This window comes from Castor canadensis, chromosome 14 (genome assembly GCF_047511655.1).
Source record: "Castor canadensis chromosome 14, mCasCan1.hap1v2, whole genome shotgun sequence".
In the NCBI taxonomy this organism is placed as follows: domain Eukaryota; kingdom Metazoa; phylum Chordata; class Mammalia; order Rodentia; family Castoridae; genus Castor; species Castor canadensis.
The window spans coordinates 58859092-58885360 of NC_133399.1; the positions used below are offsets into that span (position 1 = coordinate 58859092).

General features: G+C 42.8%; 1 protein-coding gene across 4 annotated transcripts; it reads right to left on the reverse strand.

The window, feature by feature from the left end:
• Positions 1-1238: 1238 nt before the first annotated feature.
• Positions 1239-18814, reverse strand: Erlin2 (ER lipid raft associated 2). 4 transcript variants are annotated; one of them, XM_074054647.1, is made up of 12 exons: positions 18676-18814; positions 17252-17372; positions 15859-15940; positions 14341-14387; positions 13659-13720; positions 13374-13499; positions 6003-6076; positions 5755-5813; positions 4875-4966; positions 4142-4231; positions 2130-2209; positions 1239-1747 (listed from the first exon to the last, which is right to left on the reverse strand). In XM_074054647.1, exons 2-12 carry the CDS (start codon positions 17356-17358, stop codon positions 1550-1552), a joined length of 1017 nt encoding a protein of 338 aa, XP_073910748.1. In that variant the 5' UTR covers positions 17359-17372; positions 18676-18814; the 3' UTR covers positions 1239-1549. The 4 variants fall into 4 exon arrangements, with proteins under 4 accessions (XP_073910748.1, XP_020012404.1, XP_073910747.1 ...); XM_020156815.2 differs by lacking the exon at positions 18676-18814 and adding an exon at positions 18532-18663; XM_074054646.1 differs by lacking the exon at positions 18676-18814 and adding an exon at positions 18301-18439.
• Positions 18815-26269: the final 7455 nt, after the last annotated feature.

A 26269-nucleotide genomic window follows, 5' to 3' on the forward strand; every position in this document is an offset into this window, starting at 1 on the left:
CAGGCTGAATGCCCCCCAAATACCTGACAAACCTGGTGCCACTTATGAGTAAGCTGGCCTGAGTACAGGATCACAAATGAGGTGAAGATTAATGTCAGTATCACTCAGGGCATTCACCTAGGGAAAAGGAATACAGTAGATGCTTGTTGTTTCTATTTCTTAGGGGCTGGAGGGGATATACAACTGATAACAAGGCCAAGTCCTAAGCTAGAGCTGGTCATGGTCGGGGAATAATACGCTTGCAAATTCACTCCAGATAGCTGCCCTCCACTTACCAATTCTATACACCACTCATGGGCTATATAAGTTGGATCTCCTGCCCTCATACTGAATTTCAGGATATTAGAAAAACCTTTCTTTCCCATCTGCTGTCCCCATCCTGACTCTCCCATGGTGACTCATAATCTTCCTTAAGTAGGAATGGAAAAGAAAACATTTTTAATAGATTTTGATGCAGCCCAGGACTCAGTTCAACCCAGGACCTCAGGCATGAACTCTGACTTGCAAATACATAGCTCTCTCTGGAGATTTAACATTCTGTCTGATCCCCAGGTGGCCTGGAGTCCTAGATTTAAAAACATGTGCTACTTAGAGAACAGGCTCTTTTTATCACCTTGTCAGATAAACTCCCAGCACAAGCCATAGGCACTATGACTAGGGCATCTCTTGACTGACCCTTCTTCCTGCCCCACAGGTATCAGAGGCCTTGAATGAAAAATCTCCACAACAATGAAGACTCCTGGTCTCTAGGTACATATAATCTGCCAAGCAGGTACTTCGGTGGCTAACAGGTATAATGATCCCACTTCAGCAGCTAGTAAGACACTTGTTTGTTACTGTCTTCTGAGAGGAAACAACAGATTATTCAAGAAGAGAAAAAAAACCAAATCACAGATTATGCAAAACATTTCAAAAAGAATTGTGAAGTGGTGACCAAGTCCTGACCAGATGTAGTCAGAAACCACCACTCTTCGCCCTAGTGCAAGGAGCATAGTGTATAGAAAATTTGCAAAACCTAGCACCAGGTTCTTTCTTAGGAGGGCTCCAAAAAGCTCACCTCTAAGATAACCAACACTCGCTCCTGACTAAAACGCCCAGGAGGCCAACATTCCCTGCAGCTGTTGCTCCACAACGCAAATTTGCTCAGTTATGAGTTTTGCCCACAGACACCTCCTGCTTGGAGGCAAGGGAGAGAAGGGTGGGCTGCACTTTCCCAAATAAGGAAATCAAACCTCTTCCACTCTGTAGCGATAGCATCCCCAATTAGGCCAGCTTTAAAGGGACAAAATTGGTGCCCGTGGGTCAGAGGTCCAAGCCATGGTTTACACATCTAATCAGAAGTTAAATAACCTACTTACCTGAATAAAACCCAAATGATCCATCCCACCTCCCTTCCCAGAGCGGGGATGGATTTAAGTCCATTTCTTCTTTTTCACCACTGTACCTTAAGGAGTCAAAGAAGGTAGTGTGGGAGAAAGGAGCATTCTATGTCATCTTAAAAAATAAAGATCTCTCTAAGTGTCACAATCTGAGGCTGTATAAATTTTTTTCAGTTCTCCTTTGTGGTGGCCTCCAGGGGCTCATCTTCTAAGCCAAAGTCCAGTTTGTCAGCCAGCCCCTCGAATGGCTTGCTTAGACCTGAGGAGTCCATGAACATGTGAGGGATGTCTTTGCCAAAGTAAATCTTGCTGTTGGAAGCAACGGCCTTGTACTTCATCAGCTGCAGGTATTCTGGGGTCAGCTTCAGCTGTGGTAGAAGTTAAGATGGCTCAGGTGGGACAAGGTTAGAGAACATTTTGGGTGGCATCATCTTGACTTTCATATGGAGGTCTCTGCCCAAGAAATATACCCCTCTCTACTTTTCATGACCTCCCTCTTACATTACCATAGGGAAATTTCTCTAAGAGAAAAAAAATCAAAGACCTTCAAGACAGAGTGATGAGTTTTAGAAGTTTTCGTATTAAACTTCTACCAGGGCCTCCTATAAAAGGGAAATGTCCCACATAGCACAGGAGTCTTTAGCTCTGGCTACGAGGAGTGCTGGGTGGTCATTCAACACTGGGGAACTCTTGAGCAATGCAAACCCAAACCCAAAGACAAGTCTTTATCAGGCTGCGTTGGGCCTTTACCTTATTTGCTTCAGCTATTTTCAGTGCAGTATAGCACTCGGCATCAGCTTTGGCCTTCTCCCGGGCCAGAAATGCAGCATCTGACAGGCAAAGAGTACAGGGAAATGAATGAAGTGCAAACCCTCAGGCTTTGCAGGAGGCACAGAGGCCCTGAGAAGACTGTGTTCTGGGGACTAGGGATATAGCTCTGTGGTAGGGTGCTCGCCTAGCATGTGCAAAGCCCTGGGTTTGGTTCCCAGTCCCATACACCACCCCGCTTCTGCGAAAAAGCTGGGCATGTTGGTGCATCTCTATAAATCTCAGCACTTGGGAGACTGAGGCAGGAGGATCTTGAGTTCTAGGCTAGCCTGGGCTCCACAGTGAGACCCTGTCTCAAGAAAAAGAAAGGAGTATGTTCTGGTCCCTATAATTGTTCCTAAAAATTGCCTACAAGGGGAAAAAGGTAGTTTTCCTATTGTACTTGTAGGATCAACCAAAGATGAAAACATGCTTTGGAAGCATTTCCCTAGGATGGGAACTAGCTATAAGCAAGTCTGTTGCTGTGGCTACATACACCTTTGAAGGCATCTGTAAAAGCAATGCTACCTGGAGACACTTCATATTTTCACACGCTTCCCTTTTTTGTAGTTCTACATCTGTGAAGCACAGCAGTGGCACCATGCTCCAGGCTCCAGTTCCAGAACTCTCCACCTCATCCCTCTTGTGATACCCAGCAAGGTAAGGGAAGCTGAGAAGGTTCTGAAGATGGTTGGTGGATGGTCCACCCTAAAACTAAATACCGTAAACATAAAATAGTTCAGTCCCTCTCCAGGTTCATACCCCTTCATTTCCATGAGTCATTTAAAAAGATTCTGATGATCTGTGATTAAGCTGGCAGGCACACTTCTAAGAGAGAATTACCTTCTGTGGTCTAGACCAGCATCTGTTTGGATTTACACTTTTTAAAAATTTCAATATGCAAGCAACATACCTCCTTGCTTAGCTCTGAGACTAGATTTCCGTCAAGCTGATGCAAAAATTTTGATATTTACCCCCTTGCTTTGGTAATGAGGCCAGTTTCATGTGAGTAGTATCTGTAGCAAAATGCCTCAGGAGAAAGGTCAGTCTGTGGGGAGCCTTTCTGAATGTCCACAAGATAACCCTGGGGGAGGAGCCTACAGTCTGGCAGGAGTTCTGGCTGTTCTACAACCACTCAACTGGCCTCAGCACCTGATCATATGTTTTTATAAGAAATGAAAACACATTGTTTAGCTAAGAGCTCCCTAATGAGGAGCTGCTGGTCTGTAATGTCCTAACTCACTCTTCAGTGAGCCCCTTCAATGCCTGAAAGGCCCCAAGTGAGTATACCTGGACCTAACACTTTGGGGTGAAGCGCTCTGAGGATCTGTTTTTGTCCTGGAATTTGTTTGACAGAAGTAAAAGGTGGGTCATGGGAAGGAGGTAAGGGCTCAGGAGCAGGAACTGAAGGCAAATGACATTGAGAAAGCCAGCCAAGAAAACTCTTCCCTTCAGCTCCAGAGTTGCTGGTGCTGAGAAAGCGTGTGCTTTGAAACAAACTTAACATTGCATGGACTTGAGAGCAGTCTCTGAGACCAAAATAATGCCATTTTTTGTTTCTTTGAGACAGGATTTCACTATGTAGCCTGGCTGGCCTCACATTTGAGATCCTCCTGCCTCAGCCTCCCAAGTGTTGGGATTTCAGATGTGTACAACCATAACTGTTTCTCCTTTTTAAAAGTCTAACAAAATGCCTGGTGTATCATGGCATCCAACCAACATTTACTGAATGAATTCATGCTCTCTGAAGTAGAATGCTAGTTAGCATCTACTTAGGTTTGTTAGCCTGGCCAAAATCTCAAAACTTGAGTCTAAGTACACAGTAAAACTGATGTTTCAGAGAGATGATGACATCCTAGGATAGAAACTAAAGAGCAAGGGAGAAGACCCTCCCACTCACTTGCCACAAAGTGGGGTGTGAGCAAAGCTCAGGCACTGAGGTCCCTTTTGCTTACCTTCAATTTCTGAAATCTTCTTCTCAGTCTCCTTCTCCATCACTTTCTGCCCATAGGTGATTTCTGCAACCTGAGCCACTTTTTCTGCCTCTGTAAATGAAGTTAAGGATGGACTTAAATGCTGATGCTTTAAAAGTCTGACTGATTTCACCTGATTTTCATGCTGAGATGCATCACTGAATATGCTTAGATAGAGAGCCACTGTCCCCACAGGGCAGCAGTGACAGGCACACCTGGGCAGAGATGGAATGTACTAGTGAGCACAGCAGCATGCTTTCAGTGCAAGTATGAAGTAGTCACGTTTAATGCAGTGATTAGTCAGAGTCTCTGGACTTGAACCCCAGTCTCACCACTTACTTGCCACATGGCCTTGGACATGTTAGCTTTAGAGAGGCTAATGACGGTACCTATCTCACATGGCAGTTGTGAGGATTGAGTTACTTCACATATTAAGTGCTTACATGGCTCATAGTAAGTGCTCAATAACTGTTTGGCTTCTTATTATACATTAAAAATCAACAGGAAGGGCTTCGTCCATTTATGAGATATATGCAAACTCATAGCTTGTTACCTCTGATCATTTCAACTTTGCTTTTAAGGATATACATGCCACTCCTGCATGGTGGAAGTGTTTTGGAAACTATGTGGTCTAACCACGCCTGGGTCTTCCTTGCATCTTCCCATCATCCCCAGCCCTTCTGCCCTGAAAGGGGAATAGGAACCAGATGCAGACCAATGAGGGCCTTCTTTCGCTCTGTCTCAGCCTCCTTTTCCACCACCTTCTGTTTCTGGGCTGCAATAAGAAGCTTTGTCTTCTCGCTTTCCCTGAAAGGGGAAAAAGTATGCAACTGTGAAGCTACAATAAGAGGTTCTGAGGAACTTCACTGTCCCCTAGAGAAGCCCAACTTTTCCACTGTGGAAAGCCACACTAGGATTTCTTGCTCTCTTGGAAGGCCGTTCAGTACTGTAGACAGTAACATGGCTCTCTTTCTTCTCCAAGATAACTAATTTGTAGGAAATAAAACATAACATAATGGATGGGCATGGCTGTGTGTGCTTGTAGCCTGTTACTTGGGAGGCTGAGGCAGGAGGACTGCTTGAACCCAGGAGTTTGAGGCCAGTCTGGGTACAGAGAAAGACTCAGTTTCAAAACCAAACCAAACCAAAGTGTACTTTAATAAAATACACCTGCCAGTCCACTTATTTGTCTTTCCCTCTTATCTCCATCTTTGGCATGAGCCTCTGAGCAGACACAAGGCCCTTGATTCTTTAAAAGTACCACTGCCCTTTAGGGCTCTTCTGTAGCTCTCAGACAAATTAAGGAGCCCTGACCTGCTTGCCCAATCTTAAAGTGCCTAGTCTACAACAAATGCTCAAGAAAGGGAATCATGCTGGCAGAATGGTTCAAGTGGTAGAGTGTCTGCCTAGCAAGGCGTGAGGCTCTGCCCCCGAGTTGAAACCCCAGTACCACCAGAAAATAAAAAAAAAAGAAAGAAAGAATAACTGTATGCAAAGCCCAGTTAACACAGCTTTGGTTAACTGTGTATAGGATGAGGTGAGAAAGTGGGAAAGCATGGTGGGAGGTGGTCAGTGTAGGCATAGGGCATACTCACATCAGCTCGTAGTTTCTGCGGATCGCCTCAGGTATATTTGGCTTTGTCACTCGCACAGCCTAGAGAAGGGTACAAACAGCAATTGTGGGAACGTGAGAGTGGTGAGGGACCTAGGATCCCAAGGGTCCTTGATTCTCCTGTGCAAAAAGGACATCCCTTGGAGGAGAGGATGCAATGTCAAAGCCGGGAGACCCTCCCACTGTGGCAATGTCAAAGCCGGGAGACCCTCCCACTGTGGCAATGCTTACTTGGATGACAAGTCCAGGGGCCATGGAGGTCAGGTCCTGTTGCAGAGCCAGTTTGAGATTTTCATCAATTTGATCTGGAATCAAGAAAGACACAGAAAAGGAATTCCAGATGGAGAAGGGGTTAAAGTACAAGCAAAAACATCAGCTTAAAGGCAAAAAGTCTTTTTAAAGTAGCACACTTAATCAAGTCTAGAAACCTGAAGGTCCCTGCAGGACCTCTGGAACAGCACACTTAAGTACCCCTTGACATAAGCAAAATGTAAGAGTAGCCTTTCTCTGTGGCCTCAAGATAAAATTACCTACCAACCATGCACTACCTGAGCTTAAAAAAAGAAAAGGTACAAACAGTTCTAGCCTGGTTCCTTGAGTCAGGTTCAGAAGCAAAAAAAGAAAGCAGGTCCGAAGGTGGAATGTCATGTATTCTGAAAGAGAGGTGAGCAAAGCTGGGCTTGGTGGAACAGCCCTGCAATCCCAGCACTCAGGAGGTTGAGGCAGGACAATTATGAGGCCAGCCTGAGCTACACAGTGAGACTGTTTAAAAAGAATCTAGTAATTTTATTTTATTTCATTTTATTTATTTATTTTTTGTGGTACTGGGGTTTGAACTCAGGGCCTACACTTTGAGCCACTCTGCCAGCAATTTTTTTTTTTTCTGAATGGTTTTTTATAGATAGGGTTTCACAAACTATTTGCCTGAGGCTCTCTTTGAACCACGATCCTCCTGATCTCTGCCTCCTGAGTAGCTAGGATTATAGGCATGAGTCACCAGCACCCAGCTAAATCTAGTAATTTTAGAAGTTTCTAAAAAGACAAAAACAAAAAAACCATCCTCTGATGCCAAGGAGAGCCCAAACAACTATTTCTACAAGGAACTCATCAAACAATGCAAGGGGAAAATTAAAATGTACAGTCTTCTGACATGCTGTTTGATTTGGTCCCAATTTCTTTGTCTGGAATTCATATGTGAGTCATTTCACAAAGTATAGGAACAGCTCTAATTGACTGCCCTTGGAACAGCAGTCCCTAAGCTGCCTTTCTGACCTGGACCTTCTCTTCCCTGCCTTCTACCCATGGGAACCTCACTGAGATCTCAGAAGGACTCAGAGAAAAAGACTCAATGAAAGTGGGCTGAGATGTTCATACAGAATCATCTGTCTTATTGTCAGCTGCCATCTACTTGGTCACCTGTACTCAGTTAGGATCTTCTGAGGAATAACAAGTCTTTTTCCTTTTATAGATGCCAAAACTGAGAACTATTTTGGCTAGCTAGCAGCCAAAATAGTGAACCTTTTGGCTGGGGATGTGGCTCAGTGGTAGAGTGCTTGCCTGGCATGCATGAGGCCCTGGGTTTAATCTCCAGTACTGCAAAAACGAAAATTCAAACAACAACAAAAAAACCTGTTAAATTACTGTGCTTTGATTGTTAGAATTTTAAAACTACATTCTTCACCTGTCTTGTCAGTGTTTACTGATAGGGACTGTAATGTTTCTGCGTGTTGGACATATTGTCACAAGCCTCTTAGCACAAAGGGAGAACTGCCATAATGTTAGCCCCTCCTACCTGGTATGTGACAAGTAGAAAGAAATACCATAGTTCACATTTTTACATTTTGTATTTTAGCTAGAATACCAATAAAATCTAGTTTTTCCCCCAGTGGTGGGGCTCAAAAACAGAACCTTGTACATGCTAGGCAAGCAATCCAGCACTGAGCTACATCTGCAGGCTTTAATTAAATGCTGAGATAGCCTGTAGCCTATTATCCATCATCTTTCTGGGATTCCTGTCTGCATTTGCCTGAAGAGTTTGAGTGAAAAAAAAAAAAAAAAAAAAAGCCAGGTTGGGTAGCTTTCCCTGCTCCTTCCATTCCAGCTCCTAGGCTTTGGGGCCAAGCAGAGGGCCTTCACTACTTGGCTACTGGCTAGGAGGAGCCCAAGGTACTGGCCTGAGGTAGCTGGTGTTAGGGCTGTCACAGACACATGAACATCTGACCATCCCTGGATCTTAATGCATAAAGATTATGTAAAGGTTTTTATTAATATATATATAAAATCTAGATTATTTTCTCCTTTTTTTGCAGCTACTTTCTGAAAAAAATAAAATGAAAAAATTTTTGGTTTTGGCAGTATTGAGATTTGAACTCAGGGCCTCATGCTTGCTAGGCAGGCCCTCTACCACTTGAGCCATTCTGCCAGGCCTAATATGAAATGTTTATAGCAAAAAAAAAAAAAAAAAAAAAAAAGATAGTTGTATCCTCTATAAATTAGCAACAGCCATTTATTTACCAGACCAAATTATATCTGAGTGAAGGTAGAAACCTGTGTCCTTGGGCTGCTAACTGACTAGGAAATCTGGGGGAACATCCTGCAGGTGCTTCAGTAATAACGGCAATTATTGCACATATGTTAGGGTAGTGTTGATGGATGACAATTAAGTTACACTGCTAAATAAGAGGTTCTTCAGGGAAACATCTAAACAAGAATTTGAAAATATTTCTATGAAATGGACCAAGAACATGCAGCAGAGTAAGAAAAAACTTTCATTGGAGAATGATGGAGAGTCATGTTCTTGATGGAAAGTCAAGGCTGAGTTCTGAGAGGAAGGCCCTGAAGAGGACCCTTTTGACTTCAAGGAACGTGATGGGTCACGTGAGTTTCTCCTCTAGGGATGTACATAGATTCTAAGGAAAGTGGTACTTGTCAGCAAGATCAAAATTTAGAAAGAAAAAAGTTTCAAAGCAAATACTTCCCAGCTTCTCTGTATACATAAAAACTATACTTCACCAAGCTACCAAGTTCACCTGTTAAGATAGTAAGAAGTGCTTGAACGCAAAGCAGTTTAGTATTTTTACTTTCTTTTTGGAACATTAGAGATCCTTTTTTGTTGTTTAAAATGCTTAGAAATGGACAGATTTCTAGATACATATGATCATCCAAAACTGAACCAAGAGGAAATTAATCACCTGAATAGACCTATAACACAAAATGAAATTGAAGCAGCAATCAAGAGTCTCCCCAAAAAGAAAAGTCCAGGACCTGATGGATTCTCTGCTGAATTCTATCAGACCTTTAAAGAAGAACTGATACCAACCCTCCTTAAACTGTTCCATGAAATAGAAAGGGAAGGAAAACTGCCAAACACATTTTATGAAGCCAGTATTACACTTATCCCAAAACCAGGCAAAGACACCTCCAAAAAGGAGAACTATAGGCCAATCTCCTTAATGAACATTGATGCAAAAATCCTCAACAAAATAATGGCAAACCGAATTCAGCAACACATCAAAAAGATTATTCACCACGACCAGGTAGGCTTCATCCCAGGGATGCAGGGGTGGTTCAACATACGAAAATCAATAAATGTAATAAACCACATTAACAGAAGCAAAGACAAAAACCACTTGATCATCTCAATAGATGCAGAAAAAGCCTTTGACAAGATCCAACATCATTTCATGATAAAAGCTCTAAGAAAACTAGGAGTAGAAGGAAAGTTCCTCAACATTATAAAAGCTATATATGACAAACCTACAGCCAGCATTATACTTAACGGAGAAAAAGTAAAACCATTCCCTCTAAAATCAGGAACCAGACAAGGATGCCCACTATCTCCACTCCTATTCAACATAGTACTGGAATTCCTAGCCAGAGCAATTAGGCAAGAAGAAGGAATAACAGGAATACAAATAGATAAAGAAACTGTCAAAATATCCCTATTTGCAGACGACATGATCCTATACCTTAAAGACCCAAAAAACTCTACTCAGAAGCTTCTAGACATCATCAATAGCTATAGCAAGGTAGCAGGATATAAAATCAACATAGAAAAATCATTAGCATTTCTATACACTAACAATGAGCAAACGGAAAAAGAATGTAGGAAAACAATTCCATTTACAATAGCCTCAAAAAAAATCAAATACCTAGGTGTAAACCTAACAAAAGATGTGAAAGACCTCTACAAGGAAAACTATACACTTCTGAAGAAAGAGATTGAGGAAGACTATAGAAAGTGGAGAGATCTCCCATGCTCATGGATTGGTAGAATCAACATAGTAAAAATGTCTATACTCCCAAAAGTAATCTACATGTTTAATGCAATTCCCATCAAAATTCCAATGACATTCATTAAAGAGATTGAAAAATCTACTGTGAAATTTATATGGAAACACAAGAGGCCACGAATAGCCAAGGCAATACTCAGTCAAAAGAACAATGCAGGAGGTATCACAATACCTGACTTCAAACTATATTACAAAGCAATAACAATAAAAACAGCATGGTACTGGCACAAAAACAGACATGAAGACCAGTGGAACAGAATAGAGGATCCAGATATGAAGCCACACAACTATGAGCAACTTATCTTTGACAAAGGAGCTAAAAATATACGATGGAGAAATAGCAGCCTCTTCAACAAAAACTGCTGGGAAAACTGGTTAGCAGTCTGCAAAAAACTGAAACTAGATCCATGTATATCACCCTATACCAAGATTAACTCAAAATGGATCAAGGATCTTAATATCAGACCCCAAACTCTTAAGTTGATACAAGAAAGAGTAGGAAATACTCTGGAGTTAGTAGGTATAGGTAAGAACTTTCTCAATGAAACCCCAGCAGCACAGCAACTAAGAGATAGCATAGATAAATGGGACCTCATAAAACTAAAAAGCTTCTGTACATCAAAAGAAATGGTCTCTAAACTGAAGAGAACACCCACAGAGTGGGAGAAAATATTTGCCAATTATACATCAGACAAAGGACTGATAACCAGAATATACAGGGAACTTAAAAAACTAAATTCTCCCAAAACTAATGAACCAATAAAGAAATGGGCATGTGAACTAAACAGAACTTTCTCAAAAGAAGAAATTCAAATGGCCAGAAAACACATGAAAAAATGCTCACCATCTCTAGCAATAAAGGAAATGCAAATTAAAACCACACTAAGATTCCACCTCACCCCTGTTAGAATAGCCATCATCAGCAACACCACCAACAACAGGTGTTGGTGAGGATGCGGGGAAAAAGGAACCCTCTTACACTGTTGGTGGGAATGTAGATTAGTACAACCACTCTGGAAAAAAATTTGGAGGCTACTTAAAAAGCTGGACATCGATCTACCATTTGATCCAGCAATACCACTCTTGGGGATATACCCAAAAGACTGTTACTCCAGAGGCACCTGCACATCCATGTTTATTGCGGCACTATTCACAATAGCCAAGTTATGGAAACAGCCAAGATGCCCCAGCACTGACGAATGGATTAAGAAAATGTGGTATCTATACATAATGGAATTTTATGCAGCCATGAAGAAGAACGAAATGTTATCATTCACTGGTAAATGGATGGAATTGGAGAACATCATTCTGAGTGAGGTTAGCCTGGCCCAAAAGACCAAAAATCATATGTTCTCCCTCATATGTGGACGTTAGATCAAGAGCAAACACAACAAGGGGATTGGACTTTGAGCACATGATAAAAGCGAGAGCACACAAGGGAGGGGTGAGGCCAATAGGAAAAGGGGACCAGGAACTAGAGGAAAGGTGAGATCAAAAAGAATTAACCTAGAAGGTAACACCCATGCACAGGAAATCAATGTGAGTCAATGCCCTGTATAGCTATCCTTATCTCAACCAGCAAAACCCCTTGTTCCTTCCTATTATTGCTTATACTCTCTCTACAACAAAATTAGAGATAAGGGCAAAATAGTTTCTGCTGGGTATTGAGGGGGGGGGAGCGGGAGGGGGTGGAGTGGGTGGTAAGGGAGGGGGTGGGGGCAGGGGGGAGAAATGAACCAAGCCTTGTATGCACATATGAATAATAAAAGAAAAATGAAAAAAAAACAAAACAAAAATAAAAAAAAAAGGAAATATTCATTTAATGGCACAAGACCTAAAACAGTAGCTATAAAGAAAATGAACTTCATAAAGCTCTAATAGTTTGAGGTAAAAAGATCAACAGCAAATTAACCAGTTTTTTCTTGGATGGACAATGAATTCAAAAGTGATAAAAGAATACAAACCCATAAAATCAGTTTAGATCATTTTCTCCTGCAGAAAAATTAAAAGTAATTCTGATGATTTCCTAAATCTTAAACCAGTGCAATAAGCTACTTGCTTGATTATAATGAGACAATGTTTTGACTCTTCCTTTTGTCTACTTATAAAAAGTATTCCTGGACTGGGAATATGGCCGTGCCTTGCCAGTGGGAGGTTCTGGATTCCATCCCCAGCATCACAAAGAAAAAAAAAAATCACTGTCCAGTCCTCTTTTTTCTTTCTTTCTTTCTTTTTTTTTTTTGGCAGAACTGGGGCTTGAACTCAGGGTCTCACACTTGCTAAGCAGGTGCTCTACCACTTGAGGCACTCCACCAGCCCTCATGCTCTAGTCCTAGCATGTAGAAAAATGCACTTACTTTTAGCATCAGCTTCTAGGAAATTTCTACAAGTAGATTTAAACAAAATACCAAAAAGAAGTTATAACAAGTATTAAAATGTTTCCTTCTTTTGCTGCTGAAGTCAGGCTGTGTTTACTTTGAGCAGACAAAAGGTGTCTACTTTAGTATGTGTATCCTTTTTACCCAAAGTACTTTCCTATTCATCTCTATAAGGACAGAGTGAGAAAAACAAACACCAAAACCCACAGGGGTCCTAGGAGCTATAAGAAGCTATGATTCTCATCTCCTAGAATTCACTGTGAACCTCCTACTTTCACCACCCACTCCTGGGTGCCCTTTGCTCACTGTGATGTAGAATCAAGAGATGGCAGGAGAGGAAGGTTCTAGCTGCAGCTCTGCCATTAACTAGCACCTAGCTCTATGACTTTCTTTGTTCGGCCTCAGAACATATATTTTAAAATAAGGATGTTGGGCTGTATAACCTGTAAAATTCTCTGGAAAGGACTGTGTCTTCATTATAGAACAACATTTTAGGGACAGTAAGAGTACATTTTTGTTCCAGTCTCTGATTCAGGCCAGAAGTAAATATTTTATTTTACTATTAATCTTGTGTTGAAGCTTGATAACTCTAAGGATCTTCTTCCACTGTCTTCAACATCTTCCTTCCTTCCTCCCTCCCTTCCTTTTTGAGACAGGATCTTGCTTTGTAGTCCAGGCTGAGCTTGAACTCATGATCCTCTTGTTTCAGTAAATGCTGTGACAATAGGCATGTGCCACAAGGCCTAGTTGTGCTCATCATTTTCTAGGAGTTCCCTTTGTGGCCAGCTCTTGTGCACTACTTATCTTATCCTGCAGGGAACTCAGAAGTAGGCAGGGGGAGACATAGGGCTACTGAAGCCTAGCATGAAGGGCTAGGGGTGTGTGTGTGTGGGGGGGGGTGGGCAGTGACATGGACAAGCACACTTCCTTACCGAACAGCTCAATGTAGACCTCTTGGAGCGTGTGCACACTGCAGAACTGGTTCAGCTCATGGTGGATCTTGTTGAAGATGAGGGCCTTGTCATAGTCAGCAGTGTAATTCTTTACAATGTCATACACTGGGAAGAAAGGAGAGGACAGGGCTCAGACTAAGAAGACACAAATCTCCAAACTTCTCAAACTTTCTTGGAATAGCAGCTCTTCCTTCCTGAGATGTCCAGACAGACTCACGTGAGGAAAGTAAGCTGGTGAGGTGGGGGATAAACTGGAAGATGTACCTGCATTTGGGACCAGGAAGTTCACCACTTCAATTCTGTCAAAGTAGATCATCACACCACCACTATTGGAGGGAAAGGGACAAGGAATCATTACTAAACTCTGGAACAAGATGATGGCATAAGACATGTGACTAGCAGAAAATGAGCAGAAACATTTGGAGGGTATTAGAAGGCACCTTGCATCTCCCAATAGGAGCTTTGCAGTGTTCAGAGTGACAACCTAATGTGGGATGGCATACCTCTTAAAAATACCTCCACAAGTGAGACTTTTAGGGTGAAAGAAAAGAGTAGTTCATATCTTTTGAATCTGCAATGTCTTCTGACCCATGCAACCTCTTTCAGGGAAAATAGGGTCAAGAAGCTTTCAGAACATACAAGGTTGCTGTGGAATTTTACCGTGAATGTTTCTCACCTTGACTTCACTATTACTTTAGTTCAGCACTGCCATTCCCCTCAAATATTCATTATAAATTTGTTTTCTCACCATGGCATCCCAGTCCCTCCCAAACCTTCCAGAACCTTTTCTTCTGCACTTCACCACCTGGTCAAGACAGAATGTAGGAAGCTTGGCAGAAGGGAATTTCATAAAACCACTATGGTGTCACTGTCTCTTACTGCAGCCAGCCAGATAACCCTTCCTCTTACTTCCTGGGGCCTAACAGTTTTATTGTGGGTACCTTACCTGGTCCCACAAGGTACATTCTTCACCTCATCTGTCTGGAGTGTGGTCTGGGAACAGAGGAAATATCAAATGCTGAGAGACTGGGCAGTGACAAACAAAGTAACTTACTATTCAGAATTCCAAATGCCCTTGTCCTTGGCTACCTGTGTGAGTAGAGTTTTGCCTTTGTTAAACACAAATATATCCCACCTAATTCTTTGTTATAGGGTTTGATTCTAAACCAGCAAGATACCTACCCTAGTCATATGACATATGAACATGCAGAGAAATAATGGTTTAGTGAAAAAGACTCTGGAATGGGAGTCTTAAGACTTTTTTACTTCTATCTCTTCCATTTACTAGTTTTGACACAGCAGATTCCTTACTTAACCTATTTCAGATGGTAACTCCTGTTCAGCCCATTCTCAGGGCTACTGCAAGACTCAAGTGAGACAATGTATCCGAATGCATTCTGACAGTCTTAAAGCATGGTAAACTGCAGGAGAAATTTATAGGGAAAAAAGATTATTAGGCATCATGGGACATTTTGCTGGGTCTGTTTATTTTATTGTGGTGCTGGGGATCAAACCCAGGGTATTGTATATGCTAGGCAAAGTGCTCTACCACTAGGCAACACCACAGACCCCTTGCTGGGTCGGTTTAAAAGTTATTCTTAGTATTTTTTTTTTTTTTGATTTTTCTTAGCAGGATATACTTCAGAGATGTGTAGACTAACTTGGCCAGGCTAAAATCTGTTATAACTGATCTTACTATTAGATCTTATTAGCCAATCAACTTTCCTCCCCCAAATTATGTTCACATTTCTGAAGTTCAAACAAGAACCAGCAAATTTACCAGGCTTTATTTCCATTTATTGTGGTAACCTATAGTTTAAAATATACAAACAGGCTGGGTGCAGTGGCTCACACCTATAATCCCAGCAACTTAAGAAGCTGAGATCAGGAGGATCGCAGTTTGAGACCAGCCTGGGCAAAACCCATCTCAACAAACACTCCAGGTATTGTGGTTCATGTCCATAATCCCACATATGTGGAAAGACAGGTAGGAGGATCATAGTCCCAGGCCAGCCTTGGCAAAAAATGAGGTCCTGAAAAATAACTTAAAAGCCAAAACTGCTGGAGGTGTGGCTCAGGTGGTAGAGTAAGCCTTGAGAAAGCACACATCCTAAGTTCAAACCTCAGCATTGCCAAAGGTTAAAAAAAAAAAATACACAGATACATACGCTTGTCTTCTAAACATTCAGAACATATTCTTTTTTGGCTCTGTCTTGAAAGTGAATAAATAATTTCCACCTAGGGATGAAGCACCAAGGCAAGGCAATGACTCCATTCACCTATTTCTATAATCAAACAGTGCATTAAGAGCCTCATTGTGTGTATGTATGTGTGTGCACAAGATCCTTCAGTCATTCTCTGAAAAGGCATTTTACTCAACCAATGGCTCCATAATTTCAAATCATCTATTATTCAACAACCCAAATTTGCAGTCGTCCATCCACAGCACACAAGCCAAGTATACCTGTACAGATTTGTAGGATGTGATGAACGGAAGCATAAGATGGAAGCCAGGACCACTGGTGGATGTCAGCAGGGCACCACCTCTGCAGAGGAGGGAGAGAGAGGCAGGTTCATTGTGGCAAGAGGGATCCATTAGATCAAGACCATGTGGGCCAACCTTTTCTTCAGCCTATGACATTTAATATAGTGACATGTGCCAGAGCCATGTCCACGATCCCTTTCTTTCTCTCACCTCAACTCTAATATTCTAGGAAGCCTGATGGCAAAATAAATGTAAAACCACTGGTTATGCTTTTGCAATGAGAAAAATAGGCACCCAGGCTAAGTGAAATAAAGATAGCAGAATTCTGGATGACACTCAAGCTAAGAGAGGAAGTCTGTTTTACTTTGTCATATCTGTTGAGCTTGTGGCAATCCATGACAGTTAAATCCAGTAATCCAGTTATCAGTTAACTGCATGTTGGTGGAGTCCAGGGACATGGCCAACCAAAAGAAAAATCTTAAATATACTTTACAAGTCATTTAAAATATATTTTTTTGGGCTATATGTAGAGTTACCTTTATAATCAAGTTGCATGTAAATGATAAAAGCCTTTTTTGGTGGGGGGGGGGGGGCGTGTAAGCAGATGGTGAGAAGAAAGAGGAAGGAGGAACTCAATTAGAATTTTAACCTTGTTTTCTTTTTTTGGTGCTAGGGAGTGAACCCAGGACGAGTATGCTAAGTACATGCTTTTCTACTGAGCTACATCCCTAATCTCAATCAGAGTTTTAGAACCTGTGGTTGGCAATCCAGACATACTGGCACATAGACTTAAAGCAAAAATCTTGTTCATGGAGGTTACTAGAAGGAAACTGAAGATTTCCAAGTGCTTCCAGAGTGGCATGAGGGGCTTCTTTATTTTAAGAGCCACCATATTAAGGCTTGCCTTGATTGATATGCATCAACCAGCAGAGCCTTTCTTTTTTTCTAAAGTGTTCATTTTAAGAGTCTCTCAAAGTAGCACAGTAGCCTATCCTCTCAAATTGCCATCAAGAACTGGGACTTGGTTGGGTTTTTGGTAGAGTTAAGCCTGGTAGTGTGGAGACAAGACTTCCACGGGATGCAGGAGAAAATGGTATCTCAGTGATCAGGTGCAAAGAGCATTGGTTCCTTTAGGTTTTGTCTTAAACACATTTATCAGTTACCACCAACAGCATCATCTTGACACATTAAAAAGGTTTTAAGTTTATATATGTTAAACTGCCTTTTCTATAGTCATGACACAAAACTCCATCTAAAAAGACTCCCCAATTAAATAAAATATAAACACAATATTCAGCAGGTTCTGACATATAGTGACTGGGAGAGGGAGCCATTTAACAGAAAGCTTCAAGCTTCCACCTGTCTGCCTTACCTGTAATATACCCCAATATGTCCCTCTTCTATCTTGTGCACAGCGGAGAAGAGAGATGCACAAAAGAAACTGGAAGCCACAGCCACAACTGCTCCCAACTGAGCCATCAGTGAACTTTATCCTAGAGAAAAGACATGGAAATTATGTGGTCTGACATGCAGGAGAGAAGCTATGCCAGTGAGAGCTCACCAGCCAGAACTCCCTGAAAGTGACTCAGGCAGCTGTTGTAGGAACATGAGGCTAACATACAACTCATTTCATCCTTGTTCTCAGTCAACATTCCCATTTCTTAACTGTGGAACTGTGCTCCTCACCGCAGTGAAGAAGCAGCTCCAGCTCCAGCCCGCCCAAGACAGAACCGTGCCAATTGGGCAGGGTTCAGAACCCAGCCTTCCCTTCCTGTGAACACGAATGTGCATCACTCAGCCACTCACACTAGTAAAGGGGAGAGAGGCAGCTGCGGCACGTTGGCCCAAATTACAGACCACGTCAAGCGACAGGCAGTGTGGCTATGTATTTCTGGTCAGAACCTCCCAGCTCTAATTGCCTGCCATTGCAAAGAAAACCATCATTTACTCCTTTCGGACGCTAGTGAGACAGAGACAGCAAGCCGCAGAGTTCCAAGGTAGCATTCTCTGGCTTGTCATCCGTCTTCCCAGTTATTCTTTGGGATCTAAACTGGATAGGGCTCTGACCAAGACCGGAGCCACATCTCCTCCACATTCTTGGCGCCCAAGCCCGTGATCAGAACAAACAGGGAGAGTCCCGGACTGGGGGCCTGGCCTCCTGGGTCCAACTGCGTTCAGGAACCAGGACTCATTTCCTGGACACTGAATGATCTGGAAAAACTATGGTGACTGACAGCAAAGTTAGGCCAGGGCGCCCGGGCCCATCAGCGATGGGATGGATTCTGCCTCCCGGATTTAGTCCAACATAACCGGGGTGCAGATGATTGCCAGGGGCTCGTTTTACTGTGGCGGCCTCCAGCTACCGATCTGCGGTTGCGTCCTTTGTGCAATGCCCTTCCCTCCCTGGACACCCCGCCCCACCTCGCGCCCCTATGCGCCCTCCTCCGAGAGAGGGTCGCGCGTCCCAAGAGCGCCAAGAGCCTCGGCTCGGACCGGCTGGGGGGCCCGTGGGCAGGGGATGAGACAGAAGGAGGTTTCTTTCTCGCTCGCGGAGTGGGCCGGCTGGGGGAGACGAGACGCTGCGGCCGGACTCCGGAGCACCGCGGACCAATTCCGGCCCGGTGCGCGCACTGCGAGGCGGGGGCCGCGTACCAGACTGTCCCTCCAGGCGCTCCGTACTCTTCCGAACTCCAGTGCAACCGCAAAAACCGCCACACCCCTTACCACGCTACTTCCTTCCCAGCCTGTCGCTTCGATGACGTCATCAGCTCACGCGGAAAGACCACACCCCCTTACCTCACCCTGGTTCGTCCGCTCCGCCCCTCGCTCTCTGGCCGGTTAGTGTTCCTCCACGGCCGCCAGGGGGCGCCCGTGAGTCGGCCCTGGGTCTAAGGATTTCGCTCACGTAGGAGATGATGACCTGGCTGGCTGGCGGTGGCGTGGGGCCAGCGTCTGGAGCGCGAGCGCAGGACACGCGTGGCCGTGGTTATCGCCTTCCGAGGTTTTCACTTCAGAGACTGCTCCGGATTCCCCTCCACAGTCGGCTGAGCCTGGGTTCTTTTTCTTCTTCGGGAGAAGGTAGTAGCAAGTTGCCACGTTCCAGCTCTCTGCTCTCTGCTCGCCGAGTTCCTGGCGCGCAACTGAAAGCGACAATCTTTGAAATGTGCAGATTAGCACCATGACGTCGTTAGTCAACAATCCCTACTTTGAATTGTCCTTTATACTCGTGTAGGCGCTTTGGCCTTTGAGGTCCCCACAGCAACATAGAGTAATTAACAAGGAGTTATTGTTCCAGCTTTAAGGAACAGAGCCTGAGCTCGGTGAGGTGCCAGGGTGACAGCAGTGAATGGACGCATCCCGAGCCTCCGGGCTGGCAGCACCTGTCGCAGAGCGCGGGGCCCGGTGCACGTCATCGTGTCCCTGCAGAGACCACGTTGGAGGGCAGGGGTTCGTTCCACCAGCGCCCCGGGGCTTAGGTGCGCAGGGAATACGGGCTGAAGGCACAGTGGAACCAGGACGAAAACCCAAGACTTATCTCGTAGTCTAAAGGGCGTTTCTCAGTTACTGAAGTCATTTTGTTTGAAGGCGAGGAAGGTTATAGTCCACTCAATTAAAGCTTTTGGAAAATGAAAAACTTTCTCTTTCTGTTCTGGGGTTTGAACTCCAGGCCTTGCACTTGCTAGGCCGGCACTCTAACCCTGGAACCATTCCTCCAGCCCACATAAATGAAAAACTTTTACATAAGGAAATTGGCAACCTGGCAGTAACAGATGCATTTAGGACTCAGGAAACTGAAAGAGTAAGATTTCCAGGCGTTGCTGCTTGGGATTGACTGATTTCCCCTTCGTACCTGAGAAGGGGTGGTGGTGGTCTGAGCCCCTCTTGGGTGTGCCAGTGTTCCAGGTTCTTGGCAAACTGAACAAAGCACACAGGAGTAGCAAGCAAAGTGTAGATTTATTGGAAGTGGAATTATACACTCCCACAGACTGGAGTGGACCTGACGGAAGCAGCTCAAGACCCTGATTCTCTTTCTGGGTTGTAATTTAAGGCTGAAGCTGGACTGCAGGGTGGGTGGGCTTAAAGGCCTTTTTGACAACTTTGATTGACAGGAGGATGTTATAGAACTTATTTTTGACTGCACATGTCCCTTCCCATAATGCTTTGAACTGTAATTACATGCACAAGATGCAGTCTGTATGTGTGAAGCTTTAAGTAGGGGTGTGTGTGGGGAATGTCTCAAAAGGTCATCTGAGGACAGGGTCCCTTGCCCCAGCTCCTGCCTAGGACTGACTCTGGGACTTTCCATTCTACACAAACATCCTCTTTTATTTAGCTATTGAGTTATCCACAAAAAGGGGGTTCCAAGGATGTTCCCAACCAGATGTCTCCCGAACCTGGCATGTCCTAGGAGGGACTTTTATGACATTCTATCTGCTCAGTCTCCACCCCATGTCGACCAAACTCTACTTCCTCATTCTTCTGCCTCACCTTCCCTGGGTTTGCTCTGGAATTTTTGTTGGGTTATGTTGAATTTTGTTGAGTTTATGTTGGGCTATTCTGGCATTATATGGTTAAACCCATGAATGGGCTACTGAGTGCTGGTCTGGGACCCTGGGCCCACTTCCATATTTGTAGCTCCTCTTCTCAGTCTCACCGCACCTTCCTTCCCCAACACAAATAGACCCTGGTGGCCAATCTTTTGATTGCTTCTTTTCTCATTATGTTCTGGACATGCTTAATATATATTTATTTAATAGTTGAGTAAGAAGCTGAGTTTGATGACACACACGTGTAATCCCAGCATTCAGGAGGCTGAGGCAGGAGGATTGAAAGTTGGAGGCCAGTCTGGGCTATGTATTGAGTCAATGCACAGGAAAAATGGAAATATTGAGGTTTATCAACCTAGGACACAGCCTGCCGCATAAAGTATTTAAATTACTTACAAGTTTGAAATTTCCTGACTTAAAGTTTGGAATGAATCATGAGGAGAAGTTATGGAATTTTATCAGGCCTGAGCTGGTTAATTGTGGCCCTGCCTGAATATGGAGTAGAGTCAGTAGACGATGATCTAACAGTTCTGAAAATTACTTTCTTAAGAGACCTGTGATATTTGTGACTAAATATCCAGGTAAGTCTGTGATAACTTAAAAAAAAATTTTGTTTTAAAATCTTTTTTGGCAGTACTGGGGTTTGAACTCAGGGCCTTGTGCTTGCTAGGCAGGAGCTCTATCACTTGAGCCTCACCTCTAGCCTTTTTTGCTTTAGTTATTTTTTGATTAGTGACTTGAATTAATGCCTAGGCCAGCCTGGATGGCAAACCTCCTATTTATGCTTCTGAGTAGCTAGGATGACTGGCATGTACCACCAAGCCCAGCTTCTTCTTGGTTGAGATGGAGTCTTTAGAACTTTTTGCTCTGGCTAGCCTCAAACTATGATCCTTGCAATCTCCCCCTTCCCAATAGCCATGATTACAGGTGTGAGCTATCACATCTGGCTTGATTTTTATTTTATTTTATTTTTATTTATTTTTTTTTCATTTTTCTTTTATTATTCATATGTGCATACAAGGCTTGGTTCATTTCTCCCCCCTGCCCCCACCCCCTCCCTTACCACCCACTCCGCCCCCTCCCTCTCCCCCCCCAATACCCAGCAGAAACTATTTTGCCCTTATTTCTAATTTTGTTGTAGAGAGAGTATAAGCAATAATAGGAAGGAACAAGGGTTTTTGCTGGTTGAGATAAGGATAGCTATACAGGGCATTGACTCACATTGATTTCCTGTGCATGGGTGTTACCTTCTAGGTTAATTCTTTTTGATCTAACCTTTTCTCTAGTTCCTGTTCCCCTTTTCCTATTGGCCTCAGTTGCTTTAAGGTATCTGCTTTAGTTTCTCTGCGTTAAGGGCAACAAATGCTAGCTAGTTTTTTAGGTGTCTTACCTATCCTCACCCCTCCCTTGTGTGCTCTCACTTTTATCATGTGCTCATAGTCCAATCCCCTTGTTGTGTTTGCCCTTGATCTAATGTCCACATATGAGGGAGAACATACGATTTTTGGTCTTTTGGGCCAGGCTAACCTCACTCAGAATGATGTTCTCCAATTCCATCCATTTACCAGCGAATGATAACATTTCGTTTTGATTTTTTTTTTTAAAAGATAGGGTCTTGCTATATAGACTAGGCTGGTCTTGAACTTGTGATCCCCCTGCTTCAGCCTCCCAAGTACTGGTATTGCAGGTGTGCACCACCATACTTGGTTCTGATTTGTTTAACAAAAGTGTATAAAAATCTGTTTTTTATTTTCTATTTAAACACAAAAGTATTTAGATATTTGTTATTTTTAATTAATTATTTTTTGAGACAGGGTCTTGCTATGTACTTCAGGCTGGACTTGAACTCTCTAAGGAGTCCAAGCTGATCTCAAACTTGAGATCCTCCTGCCTCCACCCCATGAGTACTGGAATTACAGGTGTGAACCACCACACTCAGGCCAAAAAATCTTGCACTACAGAGTAGTGATGAAGCTCAGGCACTCCATTCCTCAGGCCTGAGTTTACATTGTAGGCCCGATTCTTATTAGCTCTGTCACTTTGGGAAAATGACTTTAGCCTGTCTGTGCCTCAGTTTCTTCACTTGCAAAACAGAGGCAATAATGGTATGAACCTAACTGGACTGTTATGAGGATTAAATAACAAAACAAAAAAGCACACGCAATGCTTAACATATTGTGTTTCTGTTTCCTTCCTTCCTTTCTTTCTTGGCAGTATTGGAGTTTGAACTCAGGGCCTCGCACTTGATAGGCAGGCACTCTACCATTTGAGCCTTGCTCCCAGCCCAAATGTTGATGTTATAAACATCAAAGTTCCTTCAGGAGTTCTTTCATGTTTATGGGTTCAGAATTTTTAATGTGACAGAGGGTGCAAGAAGGATAAGTTTAAAGTCATGCAGTACTGAGAACAGTCAAATGAAGTCTTATCAGAAGAAGAGATAAGGGACCCGGAAATTATACCTCAATAGACATTTACTGTATAGATTTCATAAAGCATTATTGAGTATTTGTTACATACAAGGGTTGGTGCCTTACACCCTCTTATTTTATATACTCTTCAGGAAGTTGAAGCTTGGAAAAGTTAAGGGACTGACTGAGATCACAAAGCCAGGAAATTGCAAAAGCAGAATCCAAGTCTCTTTCTTTTCTCTTCTTTTCTAAATAGTAAATGAATTAGAAAGTATTCACCTTAAAACCATAGGTATGCGAGAGTGATACATTTACGTCATGGTAGCCTTTCAGGAGTATAGATAGGCAGTCAGAACTCTACCTATCTACTCTTTAAGTTGGGCCAGTTCATTGTGCAGTTGTAGATTGAAGCAGTTAGCTCTGTATCACTGGAACAAAATGCCTGAGAGAAACAACTATAAAGAGGAAGGGTTTATTTTGGCTCACAGTTTCAGAGGTTTCAGTTCATGGTCATTTGGCCCTGTTGCTTGGGCCTGTTTTCACATAGTACATCATGATAGGAGCACATGGCAAAGGAGGCCTGTTCACCTTACAGTAGCCAGGAAGCAAAGAAAGAGGAAAGGGTGGAGAGCCCAACATCCCCTTTGTGATCATGCCCCCGGTGACCTAAAACCCCTCTTTCTAAAGGTTCCCCCACCTCCTAGTAGTGCCACAGGTTGAGGACTAAGCCTGAAACACATGGGCCTTTGAGGGACATTCAAGTTCCAAACTTTAACAAATGGTATAAAAAATGCTGTCGTTTAACCGTCTACATCTCCCTGTCTGTGGATTGATATGTTTGATCCCCTTATCAAGCTAATTACTAGAGAGAATGCCACTCCCAAGAGAGAAGAGAACTTTTCTTTCCTAACTGGAGACATTTAAAAAATTAATGATCAGGTTAACTCCAAAGGAATGAAGCAGCTTCAGTGTTTTTGTATCATAAGGGTGGAAGTTTCTGGGAAAAGTTTTTGATTTAGATTTTTTTCTTTAGGCATAAAAACAGAGAATAGAGGTCATCTTTTTGAGATGTTTGATCCCAGAACCAAGATGTGGGTGATCTTGGGAAAAGGGGGAAAAGGTACATGTTTGGGCTGGGGTGCAGCTCAGTGGTAGAGCTCTTGCCTAGGAAGCTCTGGGTTCCATCTCCAGCACCACAGAATTATATCCTTAATTATTAAGAGGATTTCTTAGAATTTCCTGCCTTTTCTTTTTGTGTTAGAAAAATCATGATTGATGCCTTCCAAGAACATTGGGGCTAAAGATATTTCTTCAAGGCAGTTGGGTAAAAGGATCAAAGAATCATCGTGCAAAAAAAAAAATGAGTTGGAAATCACCTAAAGATCATTTTGAGATTATATGTTTTTATAGCTTTACTAAGGTATAATTGACATGTAATAAACTGCCCATAAAGTATAGTATTAAAAGTTTTCACATGTATGTCCCTGTAAAATAATCACTACAATCAAGATAATGAACACATGAATTATGCTCCCCCAATTCCTCATGCCTCTTTATAATCTCTCCCTCCCACTCCTCTCTGGTACACCCCTTTGCTATTCCCAAAACACTACCAATCTTCTTTGACCACTCTAGGTATGCATTTTGTAGAATTTGGTGTAAATGCAATTATACAATATGTACTTTTATCCTTGGGGGGTGGGGAGTCCATCATTCTTTTATCCTTGAGATCCATCCATGTTGGTCAGTCTATGAGTAGTTCATTCCTTCTCATTGCTGGTATTCCATGGTACCACCTATACAAGAATTTGTTTATCCATTCCTCTATTTGTTGTTGCCTATGATTTTAATCCAACCCATTGATGTTATTCAGAGAAAGAGAACCAAGGAGAGGAAGTGTTCAGAAAGGGCACTTGGCTACGTTCCATAGTGCCTGTTACTCTGAGATACTGTGCTAAAAGGCCTGGCAGTTTGCAGTTTGGCTTGACTTGTTTTGCCTGGGATGACCTTTCCATTTGACATCTCTAACCCTCCAACTCTGGATCTATGTAATGTTAGGATTTTTTTTTTTCTGTACTGGGGACTGAACCCAGTACCTGAGAGTGCTAGGCAAGCACTCTACCACTAAGCTACATCTCTGGCCCTGACATTAAGAATTAAAAAAAAAAAAAGATCGCACAGAGTTACATCTATATATGTTTGTCTGTACATCTCTGTGTGTCATTGATTGACTGCTTTTTTTTTTTTTTGCTATAGACAAAGAGATATACTTGATACCTTAGTTTATTTTCATTTGCTATAACTGAATTCCACGTACGGGGTAATTTATAAAGAATAGAGGTTTATCTATCCCACAGTTCTGGAAGCTGGAAAGTTCGAGAGCATGCCACTGGCATTGGTGAAGATCTTCATGCCTTCATGGTGGAGGGCATTGCATGGTAATGAGCTTGCTAGCTCAGGTCTCTTCTTCCTATAAAGCCAATAATGCTGTCATGGAAGCCCCACCCTCATGAACTCATCTAATCTTCCCAAGTCCTCAGGTACTATTACATGTAAATCTGGGGATTAAGTTTCTAATACATGACTATTTGGGAATTTATTTAACCCAAAGCCCTTGGTTTGTGAACCTCAGAGAATAAAGCTACACACATCCATTCTAAGCCAGTCTTTTTCTACATGGATTCTTTTTTTTTCATGGCAATACTGGGTTTTCAACTCAGAGCTTTGTGCTTTCTAGGCGGGTGCTGTACTGCTTGAGTCACACTTCTAACCCTTTTTGTTCTAGTTATTTTGGAGAAAGGGTCTTACTTTTTGCCCAGGCCAGTCTGAACCACATCATATTTTACACTTCCTACTGTAACTGGAATGACAGGCACACCATCACACAAAGCTTTTTTTTTCCTGTTAAAATAGGTCCTCACTAAATTTTTTGCCTGGGCTGGCCTCAAACCATGATTCTCCTGATCTCAGCCACCCAAATAGTTAGGATTACAGGCATGGGCCTCTGGCACCCAGCTTCCAGCAAGTGCTCTACCTCTTGAGCCATACCTTCAACCCTTTTCTGCCAGGATTCGTAATCTCATTCCTTCTTTCTTTTCAGGAAAGAAGACTTCAATTAACTCCTCCATCTACCAGTTCTTCAGTCTTAGCCTTGTGCGTGTCTCTTTCTGTCTCCATGGATCCTGTGAAAAGCTGTAGTTCTCACCTGATTTGTCTCCTGAGCGAAATCTCTTGAAGGAGTAGCTTATGTTTGTTGCCTTTACTTCCTTACTTTTTATTTTCATGTTTTTATTTAGTTCATCAGGCTCCTTCTTGTGAGCACTTGGTACTGTTGATTGACCTAGTAAGACTTAGACCTCCCTCCTATGGCCTCTGTGAATTACCATTCCTTCCAGGTTTCTTCCAATTGTCCAAATGTTCCTTTTTAAACTCTGT

Bases quoted from the DNA above. Each gene is read 5' to 3' on its own strand.
- Erlin2 (XM_074054647.1), bottom strand. From the start codon at position 17,358: ATGGCTCAGTTGGGAGCAGTTGTGGCTGTGGCTTCCAGTTTCTTTTGT. The intron at 15,941-17,251 runs GTAAGGCAGACA...CCTCCTCTGCAG, and splicing joins CATATTGGGGTATATTACAG to AGGTGGTGCCCTGCTGACAT. The intron at 6,077-13,373 runs GTAAGGAAGTGT...TCTTGATTCCAG, and splicing joins GGTCTACATTGAGCTGTTCG to ATCAAATTGATGAAAATCTC.